The sequence below is a fragment of the Centruroides sculpturatus genome, unplaced genomic scaffold, assembly GCF_000671375.1.
Source record: "Centruroides sculpturatus isolate CEXI.00-Female unplaced genomic scaffold, Cexi_2.0 scaffold311, whole genome shotgun sequence".
NCBI lineage: Eukaryota > Metazoa > Arthropoda > Arachnida > Scorpiones > Buthidae > Centruroides > Centruroides sculpturatus.
Genome location: NW_019384505.1, coordinates 485,669 through 508,558, shown reverse-complemented (window position 1 = coordinate 508,558; position 22,890 = coordinate 485,669). Strand labels below are relative to the sequence as shown.

The 22,890-nt window shown below is 31.1% G+C and overlaps 2 protein-coding genes across 2 annotated transcripts in view; one reads left to right on the top strand and one right to left on the bottom strand.

Annotated features, from left to right (window-relative positions):
- LOC111622201 (E3 ubiquitin-protein ligase parkin-like) overlaps nucleotides 1–22,890 on the bottom strand; it is a 53,551-nt gene that overhangs the window by 10,295 nt on the left and 20,366 nt on the right. The window contains exons 6-8 of the mRNA XM_023364555.1: nucleotides 18,709–18,770; nucleotides 10,046–10,195; nucleotides 3,599–3,679 (exon numbers count right to left, since the gene is read on the bottom strand). Coding sequence (XP_023220323.1) covers nucleotides 3,599–3,679; nucleotides 10,046–10,195; nucleotides 18,709–18,770 — 293 coding nt within the window. The remainder of the gene's footprint in view (nucleotides 1–3,598; nucleotides 3,680–10,045; nucleotides 10,196–18,708; nucleotides 18,771–22,890) is intronic.
- On the top strand, nucleotides 10,674–13,172 carry LOC111622200 (general transcription factor II-I repeat domain-containing protein 2-like). Its single transcript, XM_023364554.1, has one exon. It carries the CDS (start codon nucleotides 11,332–11,334, stop codon nucleotides 13,147–13,149), a length of 1,818 nt encoding a protein of 605 aa, XP_023220322.1. The 5' UTR covers nucleotides 10,674–11,331; the 3' UTR covers nucleotides 13,150–13,172.

The window sequence follows — 22,890 nt, the reverse complement described above, 5'->3', positions numbered from 1 at the left end:
GGTAAAAAATGTTCCTTGCAACAATCACAACTTTATTATATATTTCGAAATGCAAAAATAGAAAAAAAATTATTCTGCCGATTGTACAATGCAACAGATCAATAAATGTTGCGCATTCGGTCAATGGTAGTGGGGATACCATTATACGTGATTAGTGATTATGTTACGGACTTTTGATGATGGGGTGGTTACCGTTATTATTATTATCTCTCAACAATATTCCCACGTTGTTCCAAAAAGTATGTTTTTTGTTTATCAAAAATATTTTTTATTGTTAGCAAGGAAAAGGACATATAGCTAGTTTCTCCAGATTTTCCCTAGATATCTCGTTTCAGCATCAGAACGTTTTTCAAAGCAAATGGCGCTAGTTATAATTTTATATTAAAACTAACTTCCAAAATATAATTTGTTTTCGTTTTACATTAATTAATATATATATATATATATATATATTGTTTGTGCAAAATAAGAAAATATTTTCGGATGATACGATAGCCATGATTATTTTTTTCAAAAACGGGAAATTGTCGTTAGCCATCCACAAAAGTTCAACCCAGGGCGACACGCAACGGAGAGAAATTTCGAAATTAGGTACGTTAATTTCATTTTTGATTTATCATTAGATATGGATAAGTGGTTGAAACAAGAAACAAAAAAAGAGCTAACACATAATGTGGAAAGGGTTCAATTGGCAAATACCTCTCAAGACAACAGCATTTCGGATGTAAACACTGGAAAAGTCTCGAAAACAGAGAAAAACAGAAAGTACTGCAATGAATATATTAAATATGGATTTACTTATATAGGAAATGAAAACTGCCCTCAACCACAATGTGTAGTATGTGGAGATGTTTTATCTAATGGCTGCATGAAACCTTCCTTACTCCTACGACATTTACGAATGAAGCATCCCAATTATAAAAACAAGGAACATAATTTTTTTAAACGCTTGGAGCAAAATATGAGTAAATCGAGTTTGAAGCCGTACATCCAGTCATCTGACAAAAATCTCGAAAATGCCGTTGAAGCTAGTTACCGTATTAGTTACCGTATTGCTAAATGTGGCAAAAATCATACCATAGCTGAGAATTTGATTCTTCCCTGTATAAAAGATGCTGTTCGCTGTATGCTCGGAGAAGACCAAGTACCTAAAATGAACAACATTCCTCTTTCGAACAATACAATATCTCGAAGAATTCACGAGATGTCTGATGATGTTGAAATGACAACAATAAGCCGAATTAAAAATAGTAAATTTTTTGCTATTCAAGTTGATGAAAGCACAGATGTCGCCAATTTTGCTATTTTGCTTGTTATAGCAAGATATTTGGTCGATAACGAAATTGAAGAAAACCTATTACTTTGTCATCCTTTGTCAGAACGCACAAGAGGTGAGGACATTTTTAATGCTATTGATTCTTATGTCAAAGAAAAGGGAATTGATTGGTCTAACTGCTGTGGATTATGTACCGATGGTGCCAAGTCTATGTCAGGTATTTACTCTGGTCTTCGCAGTCGTGTAATGAAAGTAGCCCCGAACGTAAATTGGAGCCATTGCTGCATCCATAGACAAAATTTAGCTTCTAAAAGCCTTCCTCATAAATTGAAACTTGTTCTTGATGAAGCTGTCCAAGTGGTTAATTTTATAAAATCGAGGCCCACAAACGCAAGAATTTTCAAAGTTCTATGTGACGACATGATGAATCTTCATTCTACATTGCTCCTTCATACAGAAGTGAGATGGTTATCTCGTGGTAAAGTTCTTACCAGACTATTCGAGCTTAGGCATGAGGTACAAGTTTTTTTTGAAAGCAATCCTTTCAAGCTCTCATCCAAATTTCATGACGATAAATGGCTTCAGGCTCTCGCATATTTATCAGATATTTTTCTGCATATAAATAAGTTAAATTTGGCATTCCAAGATAAAACAACGATATTTACTGTGTCTGACAAAATTGAATCTATAATTAAAAAATTTGATTTTTGGAAGTTATGTATTAAAAATAGTCAACCTGAAGTATTTGAAACATTGCACAGTTTCTTATCTGAAAACAAATTACGACTTTCTCCAGAATTAAATCAACAAATAGTTGAACATTTACAAGGATTAAAATCGGATTTTCAGAAATACTTTCCAAAACCTGACAACACAAACTATTGGATTCTAAATCCATTTGAAGAGGAATACTTTCAGGTAGCTAAATTATCAAGTAAGGAAAAAGAGAATTTGATCGAAATTTCAACCGATTCGATTTTAAAATGCCAATTTAAATCAAAATCTCTTTTTAACTTTTGGGCAGACATTAACAAAGAATTTGAGCTACTTTCTGATAAAGCACTTCAATTTTTGTTGCCATTTACAAGTACTGTGCTTGTGGAAAGAGCTTTTTCTTCCTATCTGTATATTAAAAATAAGTATCGCAATAAGCTGAAGGCAGTTCCAGATTTGAGATTGTACCTCGCATCAGTCGAACCTGACATAAAAAAATTATGCGAGAAAAAACAAGGACAAGGCTCACACTGAACTCCTTTCATACGAAATTAAATACTTTGAAGTTAGTTTTTTGTGCAATTTTATTTTTATTGTAATTTTTATATTTGTATTGTAAATGTGTTTATTTTTACATGTATGAACGTAAATATATTCTCTTTATCAACATTATAAATTAGTTTTTTTAAATTAAAAGTTACAACATGTAAAATTAACAATACGATTACTCACTAAATTTCTTAAATGAGGGGTACAATATAGAGAAATGACATGTCACGGGGTACGCTAATGAAAAAAGGTTGGGAACCGCTGCAGTAGAGCATCGATTATCCGACTCAATTGGGGACTGAGGTTGGTCAGATAACTGAAAAAACGGATAACCGAAAAGTATGAAAAAATACATTATTAGCATAGTATATTAGCATATTAGTATATCCCATGTAATTAGTATATTAGTATATCTCTATTAACCTACTTCGCGTTGAATTTTCATCGATGTTACAAAAGTTTTACAAGTTGCCTTACAAAAGTTTTTTTAAAATAATAATCGTCGCTATTGTATCGTTAAAAATTAGAAAATTAAGCCTTGGCTCCCTTTCATGGTCGAGCCATGTTGCCAGCTAAAACATGCAAAATTTAACAAAAGTAATATTAAAGTAGCCAAGACATAGCCAAATATTGTAGTGCCACATCACTAATGGACATTTGAATTTGCCGACTAGAACGCGGTCGGTTAACCAATGTGATGGTTGATCGGGGGTAGGATAATCGATGCTCTACTGTATGTAAGCTCGATGATAAACACTAAAAGCGATGAAAAATGTTATTTAGTTATTAAATGAACTCTTGAAAAATAAGTTGATTATTGTATTTTAGTTTTAAAGATCCAGTTGTAACTTACTTGTTAGTAACAAAATGGAACATAATTATAATAAATGTTATCAATCCAGTTACCAAGGATAATAATCATACTCACAATCAATTCATAGAATAACAAAATTTAGATAACTATTTTTAAACTTCAAAATAATTTTATAAACACACAAATTTTATAATTTTAGCAATATTAATTCTTCAATATATTTTTCATTTTTCAACTTAACTTACATTATTAACATCAGTAGATAGCTCTTCTTCATCACAAGAGCCTAGATGATAACCTTGAAGGCACTGTCTACAGAAAACATACTAAACAAAAAAACTTTAATATTAATTTTCTTCTGTGATTATTATTTATTATTTCCTTAAATTTATTTTAAAATTTAAAAAAAATTAAATTATAGAATATAATTTATATTTTAAATTTATTTTATTTCAATTAAATGCTTTCATATTAATAAATTTAGAAGATATGCACATGTATCTAAAACTTATGGATGAACGCAATTGCTCTGAGGGAGGAATGACCTGATCTATTTCAAGAACCAGCCTGCCGCAATATTGAGTACTGAATCAGTTTAGTGGGGGCATATTCCATACTGATCTCTTTGCTTACTTATTGTTAAGCATTTTCCACCCATTCTCCACCTAAGTCCAACAGCTGTATATATCTTTTTCACAATCTTACTTTTATTGCTTTGATTTGTAAAAATCCTACAAGTTATGTACTACCCTATCATAGATGCCAAGTAATATAGTTCTTTTCATATCTAAGTATTCATCTACAGTTCTCTATTCACAAACAAATGTTGGCCATCCTTAAGTTTAGGATATGTGTATATTAATGTGATACTCACTTAGCAAAAAGAATTAAATTTATAATTACAGTATTTATAAAAACATTTTTATAAATTTTTGTTGAAAATAATATATTTTTAGAGATAAATTTAATACATGAAAATGCTAAATCTATTCCTAAAACATATTTTATAAAGAGTTAATAGAGTTATCTTCTAACTGCACATTTACTAATTGTTATGATCTAAAAATATATTTTAGTCTAATAAAAACAAGAAGAATCTTGTATAATAAAGAATATAATTTTTAAATTAAATTAAACTTTCATATTAAATATATATATATATTTTTTTTAATTCTGCTAAGAATGTAACTATTTTTTTAAGTGTTCATTTTTATGTGCAGTGTGTAGCGTCTTTGTAATCCAAAAAGATAATTGGTAGACGAACAAACAATTAAAAATTAATTAAAAATTAATGTAATTAAAAATTTTGTAAAATACATCTATGCTGTGCCATTATATGACAAGTAAGCATTTTATGTTATCATCACCTCGCGTTTTAGTTATGTTCCTACTCACCAATGTCGTAAAACTAACCTTAATTTTTTGTGTAATTTTAACAGCACTGAAGAGGGGTTGGGAATATAAGCCAACCCGAAATGCATCTGAATTAGAAATTTTTAAATAAAATGTAACGTTTTCTAACCAATTGCTGTTCGTTCGTCTACCAATTATCTTTTTGGATTACAAAGACGCTACACACTGCANCTATCCTAAATCGAAATTAAACACATGGCAAAAGCAATACTGGGAAAATAGATTTAACACAAAATATAAATCCGACAAAAAATACAAAACCTTCCCATATATAAAAAACATTTTTGAAGGCTGTAATAAGTCATTAAAAAAAGACAATATCAGTTTGGCTCCATCTTTGACCAACAAAATATCTCATAGTATCCATTATGACATTAATAAACAACATAACAACAAACTAAACGTCCTTAAAACTATGGGAACTGTTTACAAACTTGAATGCAACTGTCAAAATCCGAAAACTTATATTGGTGAAACAGGCCGGTCACTAGAAACAAGAATTAAAGAACATATGGCTGCCATCCGCCTAAAACATAACACTTCCCCCTGGTACTACCACACAATAGACTATAATTGCCAAATTAATAAAAACAATATAAAAGTGTTACATTTAGAAAAAGACCCATATAAAAGAAAATTTAAAGAACACATAGAAATCAAAAAACACCCTAAAGATAACTTAATTAATGTTTCAGAAGGCATGTCCATAGACCCCCAATGGTACAAACTCATAGAGAACGCCTCCACGCGTTAAAGATTGTTTAAAGCACAACCCCCGTGTACGGAATGTGAGGAACTGTTTATATAACATTACTTGTCGGTATTCTGTTACTCGGTGAACACCGGATAACACCAGTTGTTAATTTTTGTACTATGTTCCTTTTTGTATCGGAAATAATACATTTTAACTAAAATGTTATAACCATACTACTATGTAATTAAAAATTTTGTAAAATACATCTATGCTGTACCATTATATGACAACACTGAAGAGGGGTTGGGAATATAAGCCAACCCGAAATGCATCTGAATTAAAAATTTTCAAATAAAACGTAACGTTTTCTAACCAATTGCTGTTCGTTCGTCTACCAATCATCTTTTTGGATTACAAAGACGCTACACACTGCATTTGATGATACAGCAACCACGTCCTCTACATGTTCATTTTTAGTTAAAAAATAGAAACTGTGATTATAAAAATTCAGACACTCATGAAACCTTTGTAAGCAGCAAAAATAGTTTAATTACAAACATTTTTAGTCATTTTTACAGACCATCTTTAGGTGGAAAACAAAACTGAACTCAGAGAAAAATAGAATATAACAGATAAACTTCAGAACATAGATTGCTGATTAATTTAAATTAAAAATTAAAATAATAGAATAAAAATATAAACAACATAAATAAAAGTACAATATAAATACATTAAAATCCATAATTACTAAATAAATAATAAAACAATATAGTACATATACAAGAATACATGAAGAACACATATATAAAGGTGATACAATAAATAATCAGCATTCTATGTCCCAAAGTTTATCCACTATAATCTACTTGTTTGCCAAGTTCAATTTTGAACTTGGAAAAGTAATGTATTCTACCTGGAGATGTATTCTACCTTTAAAAATGACCAAAAATGCTTTTAATTGAATTGCTTTTGCTGCTTACAAAGATTTTTGCATGTGTCTAGATATTTCTTATTATCAAATTGAACATTTAATGATGTTCAATTTTATGATAAAGTGTGATTTTATAATAGATTAAAGTATTTGGTTATGATTTAAAATATTAATTTTAATCATAACTGAACACTTTAGTCTAAAATATAATTATTTTTTAAATCAAATAAAAATTTTAAATGCTTTTCCAACAGCATGTCAGAAATCTGAGAACATTATGTCTGTAAAGTGTTTTCTTACTTAAATATATATATATATATAGTGAAATATAGGGACATACATGTCCAATTTATATATATATATATATATATATATATAATATATATATACACTACACAATGCTTTATACTATTAATTGGTGTTGATAGTAATTTACTTACTGGAAAGCATAAACAGTACACTAATAATTANGGGTGGTTGCGTCTCGATAGCTATAAGGGTGCGGGAGATATGAGGCTGCAAGTGGTTGAAAGTGGCTTTCTATTTCGAATGTTTTGTTTGAATTTGTTCGAATTAAATTCGAACATAAAATTCAAATATTGGTTCGATTATAGAACGATCGTAAACGTTCCAGAAACGTTGAAAATAGTTCATTTGACTGGACGTGAACAGGAGACGTTCAGAAATAGAATCGGGACCAGGAAGTGTTAATATAAAGCGGCATGCAAGATTTACAGGCGGTTTTTTGCGCTTTTGCAGGAAATCAAACATATTTTTATGCTCATGAAAAAATTCTCTGGAAACATCTGGAAACGGGAGACCTAATTCTTGCATTTTGTGAAAACAGGTAAGATTGGCTATAATGTAATTATCTTAATCTTCACTATCGTTACTTTTTGCCCACAAATAAAAACCCAGCGAAGCGGGCCCTTGCAACTAGTATATATATAAATTACATAATTAAACAGTATATCCAGTATATTTGAACATTATATTTTAAAAGATTTTAAAGTTTTTCTTATTTAATATATAAAATAATAGTTGTAATGTGTCAAAACAATAAGAGAAATCAAAATTTGTCAAATTTAAGCTGGGCCATATCATCAGAAGTAATGATAAATGTGTTTTTATAAAAAATTAAATATATCTTCAAAAAGTACACACAATTCAGTGTGCAAACTGTATTATTATTTTTTTAAAAGTTCAGAATACAAAAATCAGCAGATATTATACTCATTTATTATAATCTCTGTTCTATATTGAATAAAAACTGAATAGATTATTTTCTGCATAAATCTGAAAGACAAATGCAACAAAATACCTTATCTCCAAATTCAATTCTTGATTTTAAATTGACTTTTTAAAATTTTAATGTCCTTAAGAAAACAAATTCCATCCAAGGAAGAGACAGAATATGATATTCCTTTCTAAAATTCTTCTTCAACAATATTAATACTAGTGTTAAGACAATAATGGAGACTATACGATCTCCCTAAATGCACAAACTTTGGTTATATGTAATGATGTGTATACATTATCTTGGCAATTGCAATCACAAATCAATAATGTTATATTTTTTTAAAATATTTAAAAATGTTCCAATTACATTCTCATATAGAATTTGTTAAATTTAAAACCTGAGGATGTCCAAATAAGATGGTCGAAAACATTTGTTTACAAATTACAGCATTCTTTAGCAAAGGACTATATCTTTTATCTAATTATAAACTTATTGAATAGCATCTTTAATTAATTTCTTCCTCCTTGCTATTAGAATAAGAACATTTACTTTTTTCATAAAGGACTTATTTCATTCCTTTCATAATCTTGATGATAGAATTTAATTGGACAAGACCTATATTCTAGCACTAATGAAAATGTTCTGTTGATACCTCTAAATTATATTTTATAAAGAAATTGGCAGAATTTCTGTAGGAGATTAAATCTAATGACTGATTGCAATACTGCAAAAATCAGTTAAAGTATTTAGAAAAGGAACTGATACTAAAACATAATTTTTTCTTAGCTAATAAAAAATTGGATACCATCTTCCATTTCAAACAGTCAGATGTTCATCTTTTAGAAATTCTTAACTACAATTACCATCTAAAGAAAACTATTAATCAATGCACTCTGATGATCTCATTTACAGTAGTGTCTCTATAGTCCACTATGTCCAATAATCCAACATTCCACAGGGTGGTGCAAATGAAATTTTCATGTTACTCCTTGTGAATGTATGTGACAGAGACAGACTGATGCACATGTATTATGTCAATTGCTAGTTGTTTATTGTATGTGTGATCAGCAAAATAATCACAATTGATATGATAAACTAGCCTGTGAAGAAACTAAAATGTCCAAAGTTTGAAGATATTTTAGTTTCTTCTATATTTTTTATATTGTGAAATATACTGTCTGCCTCTTTAATTCAAATTACAGTAGAGCGTCAATTATCCGAAAGTCAATCATCCGAAAGAATTCCAGTCAGCAAATTTAAATTTTCGCCAGTGCTGTGGCACTGCAATCTTTGGCTATGTCTTGGGCTACTCAAATATTTTACGTTTTTGATACTAAATTAACTTCTGAAGTATAATTTTTTATTTTTTTTATATTTTTCAATATATTTATTTTGTTCACAAGAAATAAAAAAATAATTTTTAACCATACAGTAGTCTTCGTTAGGCTTAACATTGATGAAAATTCAATGCAAAGCGACATGCAATGGAGAAAAATGTCAAGATGGGATAAATTAATATATTTTTTCGTACATAATCAGTTATCCGAAATATCGATCTTCGGAACAACCCCAGTCCCCAATTGATTCGGATAATCGATGCTCTACTATATGTATATTTTTAAAGGATTTGGCTTATAATCAGCAAACTTTTAAACTGTTAAAAGGTCATCTCTGCAAAGTGAAGACTATTTGTTCCTGATGATTAGATATGATGAAAAGTTTGAAGATGTTTTAGTTTCTTCTATGTTATTTATATTCTATTTTTAGGTTTTATCAGCCTTATATATAAAAATTATATGCTGTACTTTATTACACAGTAGAGTCCTGATTAGCAGAGACCTATTTAACTGGTTCTGCATTATCCAAATGTGAACTGCATCTCAAGAAAACATAGTACAGAATAGTTTGTTTTGGGAATCTGGGTTGAATGATGCATAGTATTTAAATGGGTTTTAAAAGTTTCAAAAAACTTTAAACTGACTTTTTCAATACAAATTTTACTTGTAATTATCATAAAATTTTGATTATATAACAATACTCTCTATTTTGTTGAAATATTACTTGGATAGCACAAACATTTGCATTATTCAAGATATCCTCAAGACCACATTCCATCTAAGATACTTTGGATAATTGAAACTCTACTGTAACAGATTGAGATATTATTTATAAATTCATTATGAAATTATTATTATTATTATAATATAATATAATTTAAGAATTATATTTTATACTACATGTGACAATAAATGTTAAATTTAATATCAATATTATTTTGAGCAAAATTTTTCATTTTTAAAATAATCATGGCATTTGTAAAAACATTAAATAAATTGGATTTTTATATTAAAATTAATTATTCATTTATGAATACTGTATAATTAAAAAGTTTTTAAATATAAATCTGAAATTACTCCACATCCTTGTCCTCCATAGGGAACACATACTATTCTTCGACACTCAGGATCAGGTAAAATTCCTGCTCCACATCCTGGCCTTGGACATAAAACACCACCTGACTGCAGAAGACATTCTTCAGCTCCAAATCTTTGGTATCTTGCATACTATATATTACATAAAAATTATGAATTGCGATGTGATAATTATATTAATCTTTTAATCATAAAAATTAATAGCAAATTTATGTTAAATTAATACTGTATACACATATATAAAGCAATTTATCAACAATATAATAATTCAATCAATATGAATACATAATTTATTTAAAATTTTTGTGGATAACAATTTTTTTTGGAGAGATATTAAATTAGCATTAAAACAGCAACTGTACTTTTTAACAGTACAGTAGAGTCCTGCAAACTGGACTTAATGTGGACAAAGAAGATAACAAGTTATAGTTACTTAATAAATATTTTTTAAATAACTATCCAAAGAATATCATATGTAAGTGATATGAATATTATATAAATAACAGATATAATTTTTGTTGTTTTGAACACCATATAGTGTATATACACCATGGATGCACAGACCGCGGCCCGTGGGCCGAATGCAGCCCGCCAGTCGAATACTGGTGGCCCGCCGACAGCAAAAATAATACTCTCGTACATTCGAAGAATATTTAATTCTATTCCAGAATAAAACCAAAAAAATCTAAAAACTTTATATAAAGTTCAAAATAGTAGAGAAATCAAGAATTTTCTAGCGCGGTGTGAGCAAGCGAGATAGCAATAGTCCCGAATTCCCGATTGCTCGCGTAGGTACGAGTAGATACACGAAGCGTAGGAGAATAAGTGCAGTTTAATAGTGTTTTGGGGAGGCAATAGTTCTAGTGTAGATTTTAACTCGACTAGCCGGTGTCATATATTTTGATCCACATTCAACGTAGATTTCCTGTTAACCCGTCAAGTGCCGTGTATAATTGTGTTGTGAAATCGTAAGTAAAACTCTGTTATTAATAAGTGTTTCCCTACCTATTTAATCAATTTTAATCAAATTTAGCTTTAATGTTGGCCAAATATTAAAATAAAACAAAGAAATTACTATTTTTATCAGAATTTCTCTAACTGTAATAATTACGTCATTATTTCAGATATAAAATCTGTATAAAAATCTTAAAATTTCTGAGGAATTTAATCAATTATTTTTGATAATTTAAAAAAGAATGGGTAATTTAAGTAGGTACTGTAATTGTTTTTAGGTGCTGTGTTAATCCTAGCCAGGATTAGAACGCAACATGGAGAAGCCAGGACCTAGTAAAAAACGTAAGGTTAAAGATGAAAATCGGCAGTTTCAAGAAATTTGGACTGAGAAATACTTTTTTGTATGGTCGCATAACAAAGTCGTTTGTTTAATTTGCAAGAATTCTGTTGCGATTGCAAAGGAATATAATGTAAAAAGGCATTATGAAACGCAGCATCCTTCTTTTACCAAGTTTACAGGCGAATTAAGAAAGCAAAAAATGTTGTCTTTAAAACGGGAGATTATTGGTCAGCAAGCTATGTTTACAAAACCCATTCAAGATTCAGAAACAGCTACAGAAGTTAGTTATGAAATTTCTCGAATGATAGCAAAGCGAAGTCGCCCCTTCAATGATGGCGATTTTGTAAAAGAATGCATAGAAATTGCCGCTAAGAAAATGTGTCCAGAAGCAGCAAAAAAGTTTGAGAAAATTCAACTGAATCGTATGACTATCCAAAGACGAATTATGTCTTTGTCAGGTAATATTGCGGAACAATTAATTGAAAAAACTAAGATCATTGAATTTTTTTCATTAGCACTCGACGAATCCACTGATATTAGTTCCACAGCTCAACTTCTCATATTCATACGAGGTGTTACTCAAGATTTTGAAGTCTTAGAAGAGTTATTCGGAATGTGTTCATTGAAAGGTCAAACCAAAGGAGTTGATATACTCAATGTACTTTTGGATGAGTGTTCAAAAACTGATTTGGACTTATCAAAATTATCGGGAGTTGCGACTGACGGTGCTCCTTCGATGATTGGTGTCAATTCCGGGCTAGTTACTTTGCTGAAAAAGCATCTGCAAGGAAAAAACATAAACGCTGAAGATCTCATGCAGTTTCACTGCATTATACACCAAGAAACCCTCTGTTCTAAAAAAATTGAATTTCAAAATGTCATGAAAGTGGTAGTTTCGACTGTAAATTTCATAAAATCACGAGGACTCAATCACAGACAATTCAAACAATTCCTTGATGACATCGAAAGCGAATACGGAGATTTACTGTATTATACAGAAGTAAGGTGGCTAAGCCGTGGATTGACACTGGAACGATTTCTAAATTTAATAGAAGAAATTGGAATATTTCTGGCGGAAAAGCAAAGGGATGTCCCGGAACTTAAAAATCCTGATTGGTTGTGTGATTTGGCTTTTTTAGTTGACATTACAAATCATTTGAATGTCTTGAACACACGGCTTCAAGGCAAAAATCAACTGATATCCCAGCTCTACGCTCATGTATCATCCTTTCAATGCAAGCTGACACTTTTCAGATCACAATTGAATTCTGGAAATTACAATCATTTTCCGAATTATAAGAAAATGGCTGAAAAATTCAACAAAACTGCGATTAATTTCAGTTATGTAGAAAAGCTAGATATTTTGATTCAATCTTTTCAAGACAGATTTTCGGATTTTAAAAAAGTGAAACCTCTGTTGGACATATTCAGCAATCCTTTCACGATTTCAGTTGAAAATGCGCCAGAGTCAATGCAGTTAGAAATTATCGACATTCAAAACGATCAAGATTTACGCAACAAATTCAACGAAGGAGACTTGCTGAACTTTTACCGCTGCATTGATAAAAATATGTACGAAAAGTTGCGCATAAACGCTCTGAAATGTGCCAGCTTATTTGGTTCTACCTATATATGTGAACAAACTTTTTCAATACTAAATAATAATAAAACAAAAAATCGAAACCGCCTTGCAAATGAAAGTTTGGAAGCAGTTTTACGTGTTGCTACAAGTAAATTTGAGCCAAATATAAAAAAGATTGTAAGCACTATGCAGTGCCACGCTTCAAATTAATAAATTCTTTTTGAATTTTAATAAATTATTATCGTCTTTAATTACCTATACTTCTGGCGGCTGGCCCGCCATCAGTTCATGATTTGCCCGAGTGGCCCCTAGTCTTCATAAGTCTGTGCAACCATGATATACACAAACACTAGGCAATCTTCATTTTAAATTTATTCAATTTTTAGTTGACTCTTTTAGGTGTGTTTTAAGGTTTCAAGAATGTAAAAATAGATATAATGTTAAAAATGAAAAGACTCTAGATAATAATTTTCCATATATAAATCGTTTATTTGAAAAATATAAACCAGAATTTAATAAATTCTCTATTTCTATATTAGCAAAACAAAAAAATAGGTTAATGGATATAATTAACATTATAAATAAAGAAGACCAAAGAATACTAGGAAAACAATTTGAAGTTGCAGGACTCATTTATAAAATATGTACGTGTACTAGCCCGAAGTGTTACCTAGGAGAAACAGGAAGAAGATTGGAAAAAAAAGGTTAAAGGAGCATGAGACAGCAATTCATTTAAAAAGACAAGAATCACCATGGTATCAGCACTATAATAGTTTTATAATTAATTTAAGAAAAATAATATGAAACTTGCTCCCAAGTATGAAAATCTATTCTCTAGATTAAAGGCAAAACAGTATATTAAAAAACAAAAAATAGATAAAGAAGAGACGAAAAATATAGTATATAAAATACCATGTACCTGTAAAAACACCAGCTTTTATATAGGAGAAACAAAACGAAAACTTAAACTGAGAGTAAAAGAACATATGTCTGATTTAAAGTACCACCGATTAAACTCTGTATTCCATGATCATTGTGTACTAAACAACTGCAATATAGATAAAGCTAATACACAGATTCTACACAAAGAGAAGAAAACATACAACAGAAAATTCAAAGAGAGTGTCGAGATTATAAAAAACAAAAATAATAATTGTATAAATAAAAATTTAAGCATCAAAATTAACGAAAACTGGATGAAAATATTGTAACTAAGTTGAAGCTGATTGGTCGTAATTACGAAGAAAATCATCTAAGTTTAACGTTTATGAATAGATAATTATAGGTAAAGTAATAAGTCATGTTAAGTTTAATATAATAATTCATGTTTATATACCAACTTCTATTATATACAGAAATCGGTTCAAAAAATCAGCTCAAGTAAATATGTAAATTAGTTTGCCAAATAGCGTAGTTACGGGAATTGCACACAGGAGCGGTTTAACCAAAAGCTACAACTTAAATCGTATGTCTTTATGAATTGTAAGTAATACAAATAATAATTACTAGTTTGTACAATTAATGTAATTGCTTTAAGTATGTTCTATGTAAATTGGCAGTTTGGATAATATTGCTAAGATGACTTTGTGAAATTTTGTTCGGAAAGAAAGGGCGACAACTAATATCGAATGAATTTCGGTGTAATATGCGAATATCAACCACAGGTAAAAACAAATATTGTTAAGATATGTTGTAATTGTCAATCTATTTATTTGAATTTTGTGTAAATTATAAGAAAGCCATATTTAAAAGCCCAGTAGTCAAGCTGTTATCTACGACCCTGTTTGTTCTCCAATGATTATCGTCGACCTTGTTTGTTCTCCAAGTTGTATATGAAATATGAAATTGTCCATCCTGTACGACATCTGTACAATAGTGGTTTGTGTTTTATGGTATGTTTTTAAAAAAATTTTTTTAAAAAAACAGTTTATCTACTCGCGTATTTTTGTACAAATTTTCTCATGTTTTATTTTTTATGTCTAGTTGGCTGAAGAGGGGCCAATGCCCGAAACGCGTAATGTAAAAGGCGTCCCAACTGAATAAATAGTCAATAAGTTGCCAAGTGTTGATATATGTCACCTTAGTGTGTCTGCAAAGAATCAGCTTAATAACAACAACACGGTTTCATCAGAATCAAAAAAAAAAAAGTTTTATAATTGTAAAATTAACAGAAATAATGTTAAAATATACAAGGCTAAAAATTTGTTAAAAATAAGAATCATTGAACATTTCTGTATTAAAAAAAATTATGCAAATGTAATTAATTTAAATACAGGTATGACTGTATATGCATGCTGGATGAAATAGTCCAGTATAAAGGAACAACAATTGATGAACGAATGTATCCACTGATGAGGTCAGTTAGAACTAGTGAAATGCATTTGGAATTGTTGAAAGTGGAATATTTGGAAAAAGTTAACCTTTGTAGAGAGGGTTAGTCAGATATGGCACTATCACGATATAGTGAAGAGTAAACATGGGAAATTTTTTAAGAATTCTCCCACACATTTTTCTCGTTTCTGTTTTGGAAAAAATTTTTTAAACAGTTAAATCTAGTAAAGAAAAAATCCTTCTTTATTGTCACATAATTCCTTTTAATGTGAATTTTTTTCGTGATAATTTTTGGCTAAAATGTTTTTGTGAATATCGATGTTGTTCTCCAGTGCCACGTGATCACCTTTGACGAGTATATCCGTCGATCACTGCAGAGTGGTTAACAAATAAATACTAGACCTTTATTTTATTTGGTTTGTTTGCCTTGAAAAATTCCTTGAAATCGGATATAAAGTGTATAATATTACTCATTAATACTCTAGAGATATTTTATTTTTACATTTAACATTTTTAAAGAAGTATAATACTGATCCCATTGCTTTTAATTTGAATTTATTAATAAATTTTTTAAATATAAAGTTGTAGAAAAGTTTGAAAAAATTTTTTTTGAACACAGAAGAAAGGAGAAAAAAAAAATCATTTAAACTTTGAGACTGGAACATTTTCTGATCTGGAAAAAACAATGATGGGAAAAAACCCCAAATTTTGGGGACATATCTGAGGGATCAGCAAAATCTTAAGTAAAATTTATGTTGATTATTTTTTATGAATAAAAATTTGACAAACTATTTATCATTTTATGACGAGTAAAATTTTTTCGTCGCATTCACAGCTTTTAAGTAATGCATAAACCTTTGAGGCGTGAGGCCCTTCAGACTGTGAGGCATAGGCGGTGGCCCACGTCGTCCGTGCCTTACGCCGCCCTTGGTCATAGAAATGATGTAATTTGAATATAAATTATTTATAAATACGTATGCCAAGTTATATTTTTATTACTATGTAAAATATATTTATGTGAGGGATGAACAGACCCACAATAAAGTGTTATTTTAAATTTTAATTATTGGAAACTTTAATCGGTTAAATTCGAGCGTTTTATCGAGTTAGGCTAAAAACCATAAAAATTATTTCCCACGGAGTTTGTTCCTTGTTAAGTCGGATCCAGTTAGTCAGGGATGTGTCACCAGGAACTTTCGATGCAGAGCCTATATTGGACGCCAGACCATTAACGGCAACCACATGACCTCATGGAAAAAACCCAAGAGGAATAAGAAGAGAAAAGATAAAAGATCCCGAGGTCAGTCATCATCCGAAGTCCCTCTACAAAAGTCGTCCTCAAAAAGTCCGCTCAACAAAGTCGTCCTCCCGAATTAAAATCGTGACCCAGGATTAACACCGAGAGAAAAAGATCGTGCCTGTTTAAGGATAACATCTCCACACCTCCGTGCCTCCACCCCAGTGAACGGACAAGATCCAGAACCAGTAGATTGAACTTTCCATCGGCGTATCATCATCAGCGTAACCACAGATCCTTTGACCCAGAAGCAAGATATTTATCAACCCATGATTCGCATGTAAACTCTCTCTCTCGAACGGAATAGTATAATTAGGGGCTATGCCAGATATCTGTATTTTCTTTAGTTTTTATTAAAATTGTTTTTGTTAACTATCATGGAATCCGAGTAAATTACTTCCTCGTCTCTCTCCTCACCTCTACTCCGAATCCAATCGCTCACCCGCTACCGCTTGCGTGACATAATGTCGCGATTTCCGAGTCCTGCGAGACTCGGTGGTGTCATCCTGACAGGGCGCCAAAGAGGTGCCGACCCTACGGTCACATTTAACAGTTTACGACCACTGTGCTGGGTGAGACATTGTTGAAACAAAAAAAGTTATGCATTCCATCACGTACATAAACAGTGTCGTAATTCGCCAGGTGCAAATCATCAAATTCGTAAAATTTTTGTTTATTTTGAACAATCCGGATAATGGAGGTTCTACTGTATTATATTTTATGGAAAAAATAAGAATATAATGTTCTTCTGAAAGTTGAATGTTTATATTAGGGTTTCTCATTTCCCGGTCTTTTGCTTGTCCCGGGATCCCGGGATAAAAGTGAACTGTTTCCCGGGATCCCGGTAAATCCCGGGATAGAATTAATTATTTTTAAGGTATACAAAATATCTTGAAATCAAATGATATAATTATTTTCCATTTTTTAAAGTAATTTTAAAGTTCTGTAACCTCCAAAATCATATTAATAATGCTGTGTAAGGTCTATAGGCCTATAATAAAAATTACCTTTAAATAACGTAGAAATTTTCACAAATAGAAAAAAATTAATTAAAGTTTGCTGGAAACTGCATACAACAACAACAAAAAAAAAAATGTTTTGAATTGAGTTAAAAATTAAAAAAAAGAACTTCTAATTTAGAAGGTAATTTTCGTTTTTTAAATAAAATATAATACAAAATATTGCAAACTTTTATAAGATTTTAAAAAGCAAAGATGGTCAATACTCCGATAACTCACTCTAATTCTTATTTTAGTAATGAAAAGTCTTGCCACCGAGAATGCCCTTTCCGATTCAATTGATGTGATTGGAATAGTGTTTAATGCATTTAAGAGAAGACAGATATTATGTGTTTTTTCACCTGTAGCCTGGAAGATTTCGAGTTCGTTTTCGAGATTGTAGTACTTCTTTCGCTCTCTAGTATTCTTGATTTGTCTACCTTGGCTGCTTTAATAGCGGCATCAAGCTTAGAGCTCGATAATTCGGCAATTCATTTGGCTTTAATAATCAGGTTTATGAAGAAAAACTTCATACTTGCAGACTTTGTACTCGTTTGTATCCTTGCCCAATTTGCACAATCTGGCGTCAGGCATTTATTGAAGCTACTGGGCATGGTTAAAACTCAAGACAGCGTAAGCACAATTATTCCAGATATTACAGGTTCCGACAAGTAAAGAATTTTTATAGTCCTGCCACAAATAAGCTATATATTGATTATTGACCATTTGTGACATGCTATAACGAGCAAAAATTTAAAAAAAACTAATAGGTAGGTTTAAAATTAATAAATACAAATGTATTCTGACAGTGAATGAGTTAATTATGCTTTCTATTTGCAAAATTCCTCAACCTTAACACAAAATAAGAAAAAAAGTGAATTTTTAAGAAATTTGCGGGATTTCCCGGGTTAAAAACACAACCGGGATCCCGGGATCCTGTTTGAGAAACCCTAGTTTATATGATACAGTATGGTCATATAATAAATTTAATATTAATAAAATTTGTTACTTTTTTATCTTCAATTAACCAAAAAATTTCATTAATATAAATGAAAATTATTGAAGATCAATATAATCACTATATCGTATTTTAACTCAAGTATATAATCATACCATACAAAATAAATATCTATACATACATACTTGTGCTTCACCAAGAATTCGAAAATGATGAGTTTCTTTAATTAGGGAATTTTTACATCCAACTGTAAAATAACAATTTAAACATACAATTAAAATAAATTCATTCATATTTACATATTATAAAATATAATTGCAATTCAGTGCTTTATTAGAAATGCAACTTTCTTTTAATTTTCTATAATTTGATAATGGACAGCACGCTAATCGTTTATTACAAAAACTTTTAACATATAAGCGTTAAATTAGACACCTATGTCACTAAATTGACGAGCGCTTTCGACGATATACACTTTCGTCTTCTTCAGGTCATTAGAACCTTTTTTGAATACAAAATTTTTAAAAACATTCCAATCTTAAATAGCAAATTTGGAATGATAGCAACGGTAGAATATAAACAGATATTTAAATAAAAATATGCGCGGTAGAATATAAACAGATATTTAAATAAAAATATGCGCGGTAGAATATAAACAGATATTTAAATAAAAANTAACAAACTTTTATTTTGCAAAAATTTTGTCTCGGATAACAAACAAAATTCGGATAATGAACTTAATGGCTTTCTGTGTCAAATTTGTAAGCTTGCTGACTTTTAGGGAAAATCAGTTAATTGTCTGGCGGTGATGGTCTAGGGTTAATTTGTATGTTGGCGGTGGCAGAGGAGACAAAGATGACAAGTATTTTACAGTGAAAATCATTTATTAGAATGGGAAGATGCTTACATATTTGAGGTAGTTGGAAATGGCTTATCTACAGTATTTTCTCTCAGCACTGAGGAGTGGCATATCGCTGGTCCTACGATAGTGCAAGCTGATCAGTCATAGCCCCAGAGCGGACGAGACGGGTTCGCTTGGTCACAGAAGCAATGGTAGGTGACAGAGCGGCAACGACTGGAGCAGTCCGCGAGACACAACACAAATTTTAGTGGACACGACTTCAGGTTTAATCCAGATGAAGATGACATAGATTAATCGCCATAGAATTTTTAGGAAAACTGCATTTTGACCTTGAGATTCAGGGTTTTTATAGTATTTCTTCCTTGAATCTCACCTTACGATTAGTCCTGCGTCCCATTCCTCGCTTCCCGATTGTTTTCTTCTTTGTCTCCAGGTAAAAACCGAAACCAGATCAGGTCACGAGAAAGGTTTGTTCTGAGGCATTTATTTGACATCTGTTCGTCGACTCTGATCAGAGATTGTTGATAAACCTATAAGCCTATCGCTCATAATTTAGCCTATTGTTTCTGCTATCTTTCATTTTAGAACTTTAACGACTGTATGTGATGTTTTTATCCGTCAAATCTTTCCCCTTTTCCGAAAATTTAACCTAGATCAACTGTTTATGAGCACATTTTCCTATATTTTCATTAAAGAAATCCCATTTTACAAATAAAATTACAAAAATACTGACGGCTAGAATGGATTAATTGTAATTGCATTAATTTCTATGGAAAAATTTGCTTCGGTTGATGAACGGACTCGTGGAATGGATTATGTTCATTAACCGGGGTTCCACTGTATTTTATGCATATTTATTTAACTTTCATTTTGAGGGTAATGTGAATGTAAAAAATGTTGGTTTGAATTTATTAAAAATTTTCAATATCAGTATAATTGTATTTAACAATTTAATTTAAAATTAAAAATTTAATATACCACTACACTTTTATTAAACATCTTTCAATAAAAATGTGATGGTATCCTAAATATAGTTAAGTATGAATCAGGCAACTGACCATTGCCAATTGTCTGCCTGCCAAGTGAATGCCAGAACAACTGATCATCAGATAAACTGATTCCTAGTAACTGATCTCCTGTGACAACCGACCACCAAATTTTCAGCTATAGTTTCAGTGCTTTTCCATATAACCAATTTTATTAAATGTCGAAAAATTTTTTAGTTGCTACTAAATAATTTCCAATGTGTAATAAACAATTTAATAGAAAAAGATTTTAAAATGGCATTTGTGAGAATCAAGTAGAGAAATAAATTTTAACAAATATTATAAAATTGAGTGAAGTTGAAAAAGGAACTTCCTGTTTGGATGAAGGAAAACAACTTGGTTTATAGTTAGTGTGGAATTTCTCATGCTCTATTTGCAAGATCATCTGACTTCCATCACGTGTCAGAAGCGTGGAGGGCTTATTTCAAATAATCTGATTGGAGGAAATTTTGGTATAAAAGGTGATAGGTCACCTCCAAACAGCAACTAGCTCTCTCCACTCTAGTCTTTGACATTTGTTCTACTGTGGTTGAAATTGTACATTTAGTTGTCATTTTACTTTTCTGGGTCAGGATGTCACTGTTCCTACTATGACCTTTCACATTTAACTGTGACATTTTCATCATATGTTTGGAAGGGAGGTAAGATACCAAGTCTTGCATCCCTTCTCGACATACATGGTCTTACCAATCATGACACACACAGACTGATGTTGGTGCTCAGTCTGTGTCATGATTGCCCTGTATCATTTTATTCAATTCATTTCTTTGTTCTTCATTATGTTGGTTACACAAATATACTATAAGTGTAATAAATGTAATTTATAAAAACACAAAATGCCACAAACATACAAAAATATTTTGTTTTCATTTTTTCTCTTCCGTTGTTTCAGCCAGCAACAGTTCAAAAACAATTTTCATACACAAAGAAGACGACCTTTCATTGGAGGCTACACTCCCACGATAGAATGCAAATTGGAAGCATTTTATCACTGGGGTGTAGCCTCAGAAGTGATCCTTGTACCTGCACATCATAAGAAACACAATCCTTATACAGTGGTGCCTCGTATAACGTACGCCTCGAATAACGGACGCTGCGAATAACGGACTTTCTGTTTGACCGTTACGTGACTCGAGCAACGGACTTGCTGCGAACAACGGACTTTCCGTTCGGCAGTTACGTGAGACGAACAATGGACTTTCTTCGAACAAGTGCGAATGATGTTTCCACTCTTTTGCCGTTGCCAATGACAATCTGCTATTTTTAGGATATATTAGTATTATTAGAATGTATTATTAGTATATCTGAAGTAGAAATGTAATGTAATATATGTTGATGATTTAAATAAACATTAAATGTAATGTAATATATGTTGACGATTCAAATAAACGAAATGTAATTGTGTAGATGCCGAGGTGGCGGGACGAAAAGAGGTTGTAAAAAACAAACGGAGCGAGAGTAGCTCGTAGAAGTGTTTAGTGATCTTAATTAATAAAGAATTATTCGTATCATATAATCTGGCAAGTTAAGTCATTTATAATGCATCATGGCTTCTAAAAAAACAGAAAGGTGATTTCAATTGAAACAAAGCAAGAAATCATCAGGAGTGAAAGTTGACAAAAACTTTCTTGTCGAATGGGGAGAGGTTCAGGAGTTTACCAACACTCATTATCCAAACAGAGCTGAGGCCAACAGGATCAATGATCTCTACGATGACACCTTTGTCCGTCATTTCCGACAGGTGTTAAAGAAGAAAGAGAAACAGACCACCTTGGTCATGTTTTTCAAGAAGCCAGCGGGCAAAAAACAAAGCATGGAACAAGAGAAGTTGACCCTGCAAGTTCCGGTAGCCTCTCCTGAATCTGACTCCGATTAACAAACAATAAAAAAAGACCCGCTGCAATGTGTAAAAAGTCTGTATCTGTATGAATGTGTATAGAAAGTGTTCTTCCACCTCCTCCTCACAACATCTGACTACCCGGCATAATTGGTGTCTGCTCCATTTTCATTTTTTATGGTACAGTACGGTTATTTTATGCTGCGAAACGAATTATATGTTTTAACATGTATTTCTATGGAAAAATGCGTTTCGTATAACGGACGTTTCACTTAACGGACGTGCACCTGGAACGGATTAAGTACGTTGTACGAGGCACCACTGTACTTGCTGACACAGAGAGGCAATCCAAGAATAGAGAAATTGATGACGAGTACTTTGTTCTTGTATTTTATTTGTTTTTTGCACATAGTTTCTGTTAGGTGCATGCAATGCTGTTTTTATTTCTGACCCTTAGGCCTAAATTCTGTTAGGTGCACTCAGTCGCATCAGAGAGCATAGACCAGACATCGGCAAATGCGGCTCTTGCTGAAAGTGTTAATTTCTGCTTTTTATTATTATTTTTACAATTTTATTTCCACAATTTTGTGAAAATATGTTTATTAAAAAATTCAATATTCGT

What these genes read in the sequence shown, in the direction of transcription:
- LOC111622200 (XM_023364554.1), top strand. Translation starts at nt 11,332, where the DNA reads ATGGAGAAGCCAGGACCTAGTAAAAAACGTAAGGTTAAAGATGAAAAT.